Genomic DNA, 13110 nt, shown 5'->3' with positions numbered 1-13110 from the left:
GAGATTGTCCCTGCTTTTGCCACTGATGCCACTCTGGTTTTTTCAGGGAATTTTTTAGTCTGCCTATCCTCTACTACCAGCCAGATGATAGCTGGGTTTCATTAAGGCCACTTCTATTTTTTTTATCTCAAAAACACGATCCTTCAAACTCTGCAGTAAAACCCAAATGTTTTTTTTTCTTTTAATGTAGGAACACCGAACAGCCTAAAAACTTCAAACCCAAACAAAACAAAAGTGAAACCGTAACTATTCAATCTCATACAAGTTTTGCTACCAAGACAGGCCTCAAGCCTGACACAGGTGTTATCTGGAGGGAGAAACAGACCCATGCAGATTTTTTTCTGAAAGCTGGTACTTCGTCCTAATTTACAGCAGAGGCCTTTTCTGCTGCCAGTTGCCAGGGAGATTAGAAATACTATTCAAGCTTGGAAGGATCTTTTGTCTCAAGCTCTCAAAAAGCTCTCACTGAGCATTTAAAGCTCTCACTGAGCTTCTTCACTTTCTGTCATTTTAGGGGAGAAAAGGAGATGGAAATTTGTTATGGAAGGAAAAACAAGCATCCACAGAAGCCAATCATTTGCACAACAACAAAAACCTCAAAAGACCAGCTCAACACCACCTTATCTCCAAGAAAAGAAAACAACTCCCATATAAAAGAAAACCTCCCTTCAACAAGTACTATGGGCTAGTTAGTATATTCTTTCTCCTAACAAGGGGCTACAGAGGGCACACAGAATAAGAAAATACTGCAAGGATTCAGGCTTGCTGCCACCAGCAGCAAGAAAAAAAAAGCCTAAGAAGAGGTGAACATACATTGTCCTTTATTTTCTTACATAAAAAATATTTAGGACAGAAAACCAAGTCCTTTAAAAAACAAAACTATACAAAAACCCCCAGTGTCCCCAGATTTTTTTGCAAAACTTAATAAGCATCTGCTGAAACAGCCAAAATGATTAAAGGGGTTCCAATAATCCTAGCCCTTCAGTATAATGGCAAAACTTCCACGGTTATTTACATTAAAGATCTGATCTTCCCTATCAGCTGCCCAAAAGAAAACCCCAACCAAACAACAAACAAACCACCAAACAACAAACAAAACAAACCTTAAGAACAAACTAGCTTGTACTGTACAGAGAACTACACACGCTGTAGGCTGTGTATTTGAACTGCTCTGCTTACGTTCTGGAGAGCTCTTTTAAAGTCAGCATTTTATCTACGTAAACTTCACCAAAGTTTAGAGAACCATTAGCATAAATTCATAGGCACTAAAGCCATTCTTTTTACATTTCACATTTCTAGGAAGAAAAAAACCAATTTCAGATTATTCTCAAGTGTCCTTCAGTTGCGTTCCCTGTACACAGAATACAGGCAGATCAAAACCATTACTTAAGCAGCATTTTAAAATGCACATAAACACCTGGGAAAGTCAGCAGATAACAACCACAAATATTTTGTTCATTGGCCATTAGTAGAAATTGCATGGGACAAGTCATCCTACAGTTTATAACCTCAGTAAACCACTTAGGCTACTCTAGCACAGCTCTCCAGGGCCAAAATAATAACAAACAGTCATATAAAGTATTTACAAAGCAGAGTTGCTTTCTTATACTATAAACCTTTCTGCTGTCACCAGTACCTGCAGCAATCACTACCAGAAAACTTCAGCCTAACTCTCCATTGCCACTAGTAAATAAAGATAGGCAGCACTGAAATATTGCCATTTGCTGAAAGAGAAAAACTTTAAAGCTTATCCAAACTGCAAGTATCTGCAGTGTACTGGTTCTTTCATTTTAATTAACCTGAATGCATCATGTTTCAGCTAGTAATTAAAACTTGAAAGTTGTTTGTTTTTACAAGCCTTTCTAAGCCAAGTTATCATTAACAAATTATATTATATTGTATAAGCAGAAAAACCAACCACAATTCTGAGTTAAACGCCATTAAAGTAATAAACTGATTAAGATATTTTATTAAAATTCGAACTGTAACAAGAGCATTCTACTTACCATTTTCACTATGTCAGCATAAGCTGATTCAACAATCACTCCACGATTTGTTGAAACATATTCAACCAGTTCATTCAGTGTTGCTCTCTTGATTTCTTTGCTTTTCAGGTCTGAAACAGAGTCCATGAAGTCAAAGAGCACACAACACTGTTGCAACTTCTGACAGAAAAGATCCTGCTGTTCATTGAAGGTGGCATCTATAAAAGAAAACAAAAACCCAAACACTGACGTCTGTAGAAGCAAACACAGGATTTCTAAGTCTATTTTGTTGACAGGAATTTGCATAGCTATGACTTGTTTTTTTATGTGGAATGGTGTGCTTCATAGTCAGCAAACTAATAGCAAATTAAGCAATTTTGTCAAAACTGAAAATATCTGTTGGAATGGAACACCCGCCATTCCCAACTTTTGGTACATGAAAGAAATAATGGACAAAGACACGGCAGTAAATATATTTACCAACAATGAGTTCCTGAATTAACTTTATTTGAAATACAGACATTAATGAGTCCCATCTCTCCCTCACCAAAAGTCATATCCAGAAGCAGTGCATCGTACTAACCTTTCATTCATCCGATTTGTCTCATTCTGTTCCCTAATCCTTTATTATGTAACCTGCTTAAAAGCTGTAAAATCTGCTTTGAAGGAACCTTGTCTTTTTACCCCAATGCAAAATGCTTCACATACTTTTGACATCATGTGATCAATGTTTCTCTGAAGAAAGAATTCCAATATTTCGAAAGGATTAATCCTGAGTTTTAATGCTTTGGTCTAAATAATTTATTACAATCCCAGTCATATAAGGGTTTTCCAGATGTTTTGGCCTATTAAGACAATGTGTTTGGCTGTGACTTAGCATTTTCATTTTAGCATTCAGTACCTCTAATCTGATAAGCAAAATTCCTCCATTAGCATTTCACATTGACTCTAAAAGAGATGGATTATCAAGCACTACACCTCGAAAATTTAATAAATCCTTAATATATTGTAACTGTTCCAAAGTTGCATGATCCCAACAAAAACAGGCATGGCATTAACTGAAAAATTGCTTTAATGTGCCTTTTGTTCTTAACTGTTTGTAGGCGTTCAAAGCCACTGCAGCAGTACAGCATCACCTCATCTATCAGCCAGTTGGGATTTCACTCACACTGGTGAAAAAACTGTATTCCCAATTTTATCTCCAAATGAAGAATGCTCTCCCCTGTAGAATTTTCATGACTTGTCTACAGCCTGACTACATCCCTTAGCATCATTCATTCACTGCAGTATTGCTATGAGCACTGCTGTTTCATCACCAAAAAAATTATCCAGACAAGAAAAAGGCAATTGAGTACTGAAAAATCTTAAGTCTCACTTTAAAACCTGAACAAATCATGAAAAACCTCACACTTCTCTTTAATGTTTTATGATCATTCTAATGAAACAAACTTCATCAAGTCTACACCTTCAACAGTTCACTCTGTGAACAGAATGCCTGTTTCTCAAGTTTCATACCAAACACCTTTCATTTTGTGGCTGGAACAACAACAGTCAACAGTAGGTTTAATATTCAGTAGTTATCTGGTAGAATTGTTTTGTTTCCATAAGCAAAAACTAATTGCTGAAATGAACTGACATGCCTCCACTGTCATCCATACTGCTCACTCTGCCCTGGAAATTCAGGCACCAGAATACTGTATTGTGTTCCCTTTCCCCACCTGACAGTTCTGATCCTATTAGCTGAGCATAACAACTTCAGGGAGCTTTTGAACAAGCCAGCAATTACTACTCCCTCATGAAGAACGATTCACAGTTTTGAATGTCAATTCTGCAGTTTTAACCATTTTTCTTTTGAATAAAATCCTTGCAAGATGCTTATTTTGCTCAGATAACTACAAAGACATGAATTGTTACACTCTGCAAAATAATGAACATCAGCTGTAAAAACATTTGTAAGTTACATAACATTTCAGCTCAGATCTTCTAATATTCTACAGTGGATTGCATGAGTAAGTATTGTATCATAGCAACAAAGCAGTAACAGTGACATGCTGAGGATAAAATCCAAAAAGCCTAATTTAAGGATCGGACACAGGGAGGGCAGGTTTTTTTGTCACTAGCCCCAAGCTGAGAGCCAGACTAACACAGGAATCGAGCCTACTCTTATTTTCCCTCACTACAAACTCAACTATACTCCAAGTTACAAAGGTCCACAAGTGTGGCACAGCGAATACAATATAGTTAAATGATAAAAAATTACAAAAATTAAGAAAAAAAAATTTTAAATGAAGTATCACTAAGCAAAATTTACCTAGAAGTTTCAAAAACCTGAATACTTCTAACCATGGTTCAAACTGACTTAAGATTAAAAGCCAGTAACTAGAATTCATACAAAATAATTAAATCACTTATTACCTTCCCTAGGATACCAAATAAATTCCTGCATTAACCACTTTTAGTTACACACCAGAGTAACAGGGAATCTCTCCCCTACCATGCATCACCAGTCCACTTCATTAGCAACCTGAGCTCTCTCAATTTGTCACGTTTCCTCAAATGAAAAACCTGCCCATTAATCTGTTTTGTTACTATTAAAACTTTTAAAGTAAAACCAAAGGAAGTACCTTCTTCTAAGCATATGTCCTTTTTTCATACTTACAAGGGGAAACACAGTTATTTTATTAACTTACTACTCTAGTCATCTTCAAGAGATGAAAATTATGTGCAACCATGGCAAAAAATAAGGCAACAAGAAAGCCAGTTCTGTTATACCAGCACAACCTGTGTTCATGTGCTCAATCCCTGCTTGACACATTGCACATTTGCCCCAGGAATGTTATGAAAGGTACCATGGGAACCACCAAGTGATTGAGGAAAATTTGTTTGGCAGACGGGGTCCTTAACTTTTCAAAGCCTTGCCTTTAACTATCCCAACACAGTAAAAGTTAGACAACTTTATACCACAACAAAATAATACCACAATAGTTCATTCTAGTTCTAAGAATAAAATAAAGTGTGCCACCATAACTGCATAAACACTGGAGCTTTTAGCTTTAGTAGTTGAACAACCCATGGCATGATTTTTGAACTAGCTTCAATCTAATATTCTATGAAGATTTACATCGTACATGTGAAGTGCAAGATAATTGTTACTCTTCAAATACCCTAAATACCATAAAGACCATAGAAGATAAATTAGGTTCAAAGTAGACAGTGGGCGCCTCAATGAAATAACCCTGAATCAAGTATGATGATGGGAAATCCTGAAGACAAAAGCTTAACATCCAGCACCAAAAGAATTATTGCAAATTGTGATCCACTTTAATCATGACTTGCCCTCTGGTCATTTCCATGATAGATAGTAGAGATCTTGTACCTGATTAAAATACTTAATTTGATTGTTGCACTTCATAATACTTAAATTCTCCACAGACTACTTCTACTGTTTACAAACCCCCCTCATCACCGACAGTAGCCACAACATTGAAGGACAAAAAGTAGCAAGCAATATGACTTGGAAGTTCTTCCTGAGCAGAAGTTTTAAAACACTGAAACTGTATGATTGTACAGATCTGTCTCTAAATTGAATGCTTTCAGATTTGTAAGGGCATCAGTACAAATCTGATCATAGAATATTGAGTTAAGAGACTAATCTTTCTGGGGAAGGCCCAAGCAAAATATGGAAAGGGAAAGAATTCATAAGAGCTACTTCACTGGTTCATAACTGGAGACACAAACACACTACAACAATGTCTTCCTGCAATATATTTCTCTCTTATGTTTACAGCCTTCCTCCTGGAAGGAAAAGAAAGATAATTCTCCTTTCTCAACACAATTGTTTACTTAAGACCTTCAGTACAAAGCCAGAGAACCTAACATAATCCTTGATTCATCAACAGAAACCAGACTCTAAATCCACAAAAACTCTCTCAAATACACAAATGACAAGTTCAAAATTCATAGTTTCCCTGCCAGCACAAAATAAACCCTCACAAACCTTTGCAAACATTTTCCATTTTTTTTAAGTCTCTCTAATTAAATATTTCTACTTTTTCCTGAAAGAGCTACCCCAGGAAGATGCAGAGGCCAGGGAAACAACCGAGGAGTTTTTGTCTGACAGACACTTAAAGCAGTTCATACGCAGCATTTTCAAGCACTTAGAGGACAATGGTATTATGGAATAAAGTACCACACATCTCCTTAGAACCTGGTGACAACCCTACACTTCTACACAATTTCCTGACAAACTGAATACATGAAAAGGATCATGTCATAATTATGCTGCATTCCACAGTGCAAAGTTTAGGATTTAGTCTCTGCTGTCTGGTTATCTTTACCGCACTATATTCAGCTGTACCCAGTGGTGGAGGAATCTGCTCGAGCAGAACAAAGCCTTAACACTGACATGGAGAGAGGATCACGTGGACTATGAGACACCAAAGCTCTGGTTTTGGGGCTTTTAACTTAAAAGACTCAATGTTGTTGTACAGCCCGCTCCTTTCAGAGACACCATTAGTCTGAAAAAGAGGCAGTGTGATAAACTCTGCCCCATTTACATAAACCAAGCACAGGGAGGCCTATTTCACCTAAATTTAATATTTGCGTTTGTTCTGAAGAGCCCACATGTACATGATTGTTGTGATCTCTCCTAGCATGAGTGTCAGTGCTGATGTCACAGGCATGCTAAAGCATTGTTAAGAGACGCAGTTTTGGTGAAGTTGATGTTACAACAGGGCACAGAGTGTTTCCATGTTCTCAGAAGTCTCCATCTGCAAGCCTGACAGGCAGCAAACTCGGTGGCTGACCAAGAGATTGAGGAGAGAGGTCTCCCTCCCTGCTACCCCCTTTCCCATTTACTCCTCCCTTCCCCTTCTCTGTTCCAGTCACATCCATCCATCAGCACCGGCTCTGGAACTTGTCAGGCTCTTCCTAAAACTGCTTTAACTCAATAACACAGTCATATTAGTGAGGTTAAATGGCTTCTGGAGGGGCCTGATGTGCATCAGCTCAGGCACAGGATTAGCGATGGGAGCAGAAGCTCTCTGCAGTGAGCTGCTAAGTTAGTTTACCATCTCCTCTGGAACCGTATCATCCAACTATTGAGGCATGAGATAATGTGCAGGTAAAATTTTTCAGTTAAAGTTAGACACTTTAGAGAATAACACATTTTGGATTTTTTTTGTTTGTTGTGGGGTTTGGTTGTTTTGGGGGGTTTTGTTTTGTTTTAAATCACTTTAAGCTCCTTTTTAAAGAAAAAAATGTATACTGTATACTTGGCTACACTGGTAGTGTACAACATTCCCCAGCAACTCCATATATCCATAAGAGAAGTTCCCAAAATTCCAGCTGTTGGTAGCTCAACAGCCCAGGTGAAACTGATGGGGCTACTCAGATGACCTCTGTGCAGCACCGTAGGCATCCAGGGAAGTCTTCATCAACAGCTTCAGGTTTTCCACATAAAAAAAGCATTGTCATCCTAAGGAATAAGTACTATTTTTAGTAGACCAGAGTTGTAGGTTTCCCCTCTGCCCCCTCCAATCAGAATCCAAAGAATGTATTTTCAAAGTACCTGTTACCCCAAAATCTACAGCTGTTGCTAGGACTCTGGAAGGGGCTGAGTGAATTTTTCTGCATGTTGTCAGTAAACAGAACTCTGACTTTCCAGGACAGATAAAGGAGTCAGGATAGAATTATGTATCCTAAAAGTTAAGCAGCTCCTTATTCAAAAGTAAGTTTGTTCACTAGAAAAGGAGGTTTGGAAGACAATCAAGAAAAAGGGCATTTTCAACCATTGTTGAAAGGAAATTCATACTACCTATAGGAGATAAACAAAAAACAAAACAAAAAAACCACACAATACAAACAAAAAACGTACTTGCCAAGAATTGCCAAGTTGGTCAATCCTGTCTAGGACCCATGTGCTCATACTAACATTTAACTTCATTTCAGAAATCAGGACTGCAAAGGAACAATCAAGGTAACAAGCTGAGCTTCTACTGTACTTCCATTTTTAAGTAAACTATTCCACAGATGGTCATCAGGCAAGACTTGCACACTGCGGCACCCTCCACATGATAAGTCTCCATTCTCTTTTGAAATAGTTAAAAAATCAGAAATTTTGCTCATTGGAATATTCTGAATTTAAGATTAATTCTGTAATACATGCCAGGGAAGGAAAAAAAGAAGGAAATCACACATTAGAAGTAGATGAGAACAACAATCAACTATTCCTTTTATTCACATACAGCACTGTGGTTTAGAGAGTTAGTTACAAGTCTAGGCTACAGATAATTTTTAAGTCATTTAGTAAAAAGTACTCCTGGAAAGCTGTCTCCCACCCAATAAGACACTGTTTGTTCAGAGAGTCTCATCTGCTGCTCCACGTGGCCAGCAGTTGACCTCAACAAATCAGTCCAGAAAATCTGAAAAGCCCACGCTGATCTAACAACATCTGTCACAATTTCTGTGACATGGCTTCTTGCAATGACAATAAACTGCAAGTGTCTTATCTAGATTGTTTCTACTGTCTTCCAGGCTTTCTTATAACATCATATAGTTAAGCGTCTCTAGCTACTACCATGTTAAATCCCTTGATTTTAATTAAGATTTGAGTCAACCAAGATACTGCAGAGAGTAAGAAAGTACCCCACTGAAATGCTTTCGTATTAGTAGCCCTATTTCCTACTGTTTAATTACAGAAGACAACAAGCAGTTAGATGCAAAAACTAATACGAATTATCCTCTTTGGTCCTTAAAAAGTTAGACTCCAGTAACTTGGCCTGCCACAATTCACCTTACTTCTACCACACTTTCTAAAAAAAGGAGACTTAAACCACCATTGATTCTTCAAATAAAAACTCACCAAGCATACCAATCATTGGAACAGGAACAAAAACCACCTTAAAGTCACCCTTAACAAAATGTACAAGTTTAACAATACAAAGGTTACCTCAAGAGCACGCCAGCAGTTCAGAATCTAGCTGAAATTCAGTTCCATGCAACAACAAGGAAAAGCAGGGGAAAAAATTGTTCAATGGACTGACACAGTTGAATCAATGTTGTTTTTGAAAGTACTGAGAAGCTGAAGAATTTGCACATGGCTAACCATATGAAGTTTTGTTCAGAGTGATAGTGTATTTATTGCAAAAGGCAAAGAAGTTTCACTTCTTACACAGCTGAAGTGCTATATTTTCAAAAAACAATAACCCCCCCACTGATCTTGTACTTGAAACAAGCTTTCTCCCACCCAGAAGTCAACTATTATGCTCTCCAATGTGTTCATTCATGGTTTTGACACACACTGCTACTTGTATTTGCTGTCTTCATTTGAAACCCATAAAGCAGTTTTAGTGACTGATCATATGGCAGAGTTAAGCTTTTTTTGAATACACTCAGAGCCTCTAAAAATTAATTTAAAACACTAATCTGCCTCTTTAAGGAAGATACTTCTAAATTTAAGGGTGATAAATCCTATCGCAGAATTCACATGCACAGTTCAGGTCATTCAATTGGGAAAAGGAGAGAGTAATTAATTACTTGAATGGGAAATTGTTTCTCAAAAGATGAGAATATGGGATAGATAGCACCTTTAACTTAAAATTACAGAAAGTGATTCAACGGCCCAAGAATTAAAACTGCTTTCCCAAACAGAAAAGACAACTCCCAAACAGCTTTTTTGATATTGAAATGCAACGAAGGTTTTTGTTATGGTAAGACAGAGATGCTTTCAAGAAGTCCTCCTAACAAGAGGGCAAATAAAGGTCAAGGTAAAGCCCTGCATATGTAAACGGGTCTTCCCTTTAAAGTCTAAGTCAGGTTACACTGCATGAACCACAAGGTGAAAGCACCCAGAGAGGCTGCACACAGCAATTTGTTACTCCAGGTAATTCACTCTTGTGCCAGGAAAATTAACCACCAGCAAAACCCAAGAGACTACAGAAATGGAAGGACACTACAGACCAAGCTTCTGAGAGTGTCAAATCAAAAAGATCAGAAGGGACAATTGGTATGGTGCTCCATGTTCCCAAAACAGGAAATCATTTAGATTTTTCCACAAACGGAAGCACTTGCCCTTAGAGAAATACTGTTTATCAAAGCATAATGGTTCTACAAAATTTTGGATTTTCCCATGTAATTTTGAAGATGCAATAAAGCCCTTGACGGTGTGACAAGGCAGACTCAAGAAAGCATTTCGCTCCTACCCTCCTAAGAATTAAAAGAATAATCTGAGCAGCTCTGCTCCCTATTTTATCCCCCAACAGCTGTAGTGCTGTCCACAAATTTTACCAGGGCCCACAGACAGCTGAAAAGCTGGTGACAAAGTTGTGTGCCACACATGCTCAGTAAAAATTTCAGCTTAATACCCATTATCCAGGACATTTTCAAGTAATAGCAACCTAAACACTTTGCTTGATGTTTGACCAAATCAAATTGATTTGCACCTTGTAAGTCTGGAAGGACAGCAACTGTATTTACAACTTAAGTTCCCTTTAGATTAAGTCAACTGCAAAACTCCTGTCTGACTGACATTAAGGTAGTTTATAATGACTGAGTGGTAATTATGAAGTATGCCATAAGTGGATCTGGTGTGGCATTATTAACAGATTAAATATCTATTAACTTGTATTCTTCCCCATCATTTCCTCACCATATCCAAGTATAAAATTAATTTTGAGTAAAATGATGAAGTTGCTCCAGTTTGACATCACACTAGAACATGCAAGTCAACAAATCACGTTTATTTATTTTCCCAGAAACTGAAGAAACACTCATGTAATTTTCACATGGCAATATTAGTGCTAAGTGAAATATAAAAATATCCTTTATTGAAACCAAGTGTAGCTGTTAAACACTATTTAACAGAAGTACAGAAACTCATTTTGCAGTTAATTTAGCACTTAGCTTTTAAAGGTGAAGGAGATGCATAGAAGAGTCATTTAATAGGAAATGTGTGCCAGAGGAAGCAGTCAATCTAACTTCTCAAAAGACAAGGAAAACCCACCTCTTCCCTTGAATTCCTGTGTAAATCTCTGTGGAAGTTACAAGTACTGGATTAGCTCCTTGGATAAATATGTACTTCACAAATTGGCTCCACCAGTGTTTCTCGCTTTTCCAAGTCTTGTGGGATAAATAATTTAAGGAGATACTTTATAATTGTGTTGCAGTAACAATGTGTGCAATGTTTAAATTAGATGGGGAACAGAGGTGAAAACCTGGTCATGTTGCATTCAGCGACCCAACTCTCACCACCCGAATGAGAACAGCTCATCCTGAGCAGACAAATACCAAACATTGTGGGATTTCTTTGCTTAATTTAACTGAAGTAGACATTTAGCCTCATAAATAAAAGTTTGAGATCATTTTTTTCATCAATTTTAAGCATCCTCTAACAGTTACACACTCTCTACCAAAAACTGTAAACATAAAGTGTTCAGTAATGAGGGATCCTGCACTTTAAGTACTCTCCCATTTGGCAAAATCTCTTGGCTATTTTTAAACTCAACTTACATCACTTTCATGTATTTGGTTTATTTTGATCCTGCTTCCTACTCTTAAGGGAAAATGAAGAAATATGTATTACCAAACCTTGTCCTTCCTGACTTTACTGTGGGACCAAACCCATGTCACTCAAGAGGGTTCTGATAATCACATCTTAATTTTTCTTCTCCAAACAATAACAACTGTTTGCCTAGAGAATCCAACTAGGCTGAAATACATAAGCTTATTTCCCATACATACTTCAACACCTAAGCTCAGTTCTCACCATTTGTTGCTTTTACATACATGTGGAACCAAAATTTTTGCTGCTTAACAAGACTTCAAGCTTACACACGTCATATGTCAAGCACAGAATCTTTAATGGAAAATATGGTACACTTTTCAAAAGTTACACTAAATTAGAACTCTTTTTTTAAAAGCACTTCCCCCCCCATACTCTCCCATATAATTTTACCTGGGATGATATTAATAAAATAAAATCTGTGCTTTTGTATTTTGAAGTACCAAGCATCTACAGAAATAAACCTATTAAATCACTTCTAAAAGCTCACTTGTTTATGCAGTGATGAACTCTGCTAATCCTTTAATACAACTGTAGCAGAAATGAAGCTGTTTCCCCCCTTCATATTTAGACATGTTGCTGTGACTTTTTATTCCTGCTCTTCTTCAGCTCAGCCTTCCTGCCCCATGCTATAATGTCCTTCTCTAAACTTGCTCAACCCACCTCCTCTTTCAGCTCTGAGAAAATCTACTGTGTCGCTTTCATTGTCTGTTACCCACAGCCTGCCAACTCTCCAAGCATGCAATGGTCTCAGATACAAACTTCTAATCAGTAATTTGAAACTTGCATAACATGTGGAAAGCTTTTCTCTTATGGTAGGGAGTAACTTTACCATCTTTTAAATTCTCAAGAGTTTTAAAAAATTATTTACTAGAGATAGGACATCTTCCTTTTGCAGTGTAGTTCTTGAATATACATGCACAAATATAATTTTTGCTGTTACTCTCACCTTGACCTCCCAACTCCAAAGCAAAATTTGTATTTCTCTTCTGAATCCTATCATATCAAGAAAGCTGACAAAACCCATCAATTTCACCAAAGCTTTGCTTGGTAAGGTCAGGAGAAACCTCTCTCAGAAACCTCTCTCTCAGAAACCTTGGTAAGGGCAAAGAAAAGCAACTTAAGATGAGAATGAGACAGAAATCTTTTCCCAACAGTAAAAAGCAATGCAATAGCACAATTTTTATTTTTTTAATCTATAGCCTTTTCTTTTCACCATACCCATTGCAGCAATACATGCTACTATTTTAGCAGGACACAGGTCTGCTGAATTCTGATCAGACGGCTGTTTCTTCCCATAGCCTCCAAACCCTTAAAATACTGAGGCCTAGTATTTTACCCAGAATCCTGCACTTACATCTCACCAGTCTTTCCCAGCTTCACTTCCCACCCCCAAATGTACAGTTATGCTCTCCTCCATTTTAAATTCTCAAGAAAAAAACCTTATATGATGAACTAACTCATCAGCAATCAATTCCTGATGTACAGAACAAAAACCCTAAGCCTGTGAAGTTTCAGGAAGATCATGGGAAGTTCAAAATCCACAACTGCAATGAAAAGTTACAA

At 37.4% G+C, this 13110-nt stretch overlaps 1 protein-coding gene across 1 annotated transcript in view; it reads right to left on the bottom strand.

Moving 5' to 3' along the window:
• The window catches only part of PPP2R5A (protein phosphatase 2 regulatory subunit B'alpha), a 25092-nt gene extending 22854 nt beyond the window's left edge, over positions 1-2238 (bottom strand). The window contains exon 1 of the mRNA XM_008630319.2: positions 2007-2238. Coding sequence (XP_008628541.1) covers positions 2007-2132 — 126 coding nt within the window. The 5' untranslated portion in view covers positions 2133-2238. The remainder of the gene's footprint in view (positions 1-2006) is intronic.
• Between the last annotated feature and the right edge of the window lie 10872 nt (positions 2239-13110).

Source organism: Corvus brachyrhynchos, unplaced genomic scaffold (genome assembly GCF_000691975.1).
Source record: "Corvus brachyrhynchos isolate BGI_N302 unplaced genomic scaffold, ASM69197v1 scaffold101, whole genome shotgun sequence".
NCBI lineage: Eukaryota > Metazoa > Chordata > Aves > Passeriformes > Corvidae > Corvus > Corvus brachyrhynchos.
The sequence above is the reverse complement of the archived record's forward strand: the minus strand, read 5'-3'. Positions and strand labels throughout refer to the sequence as shown.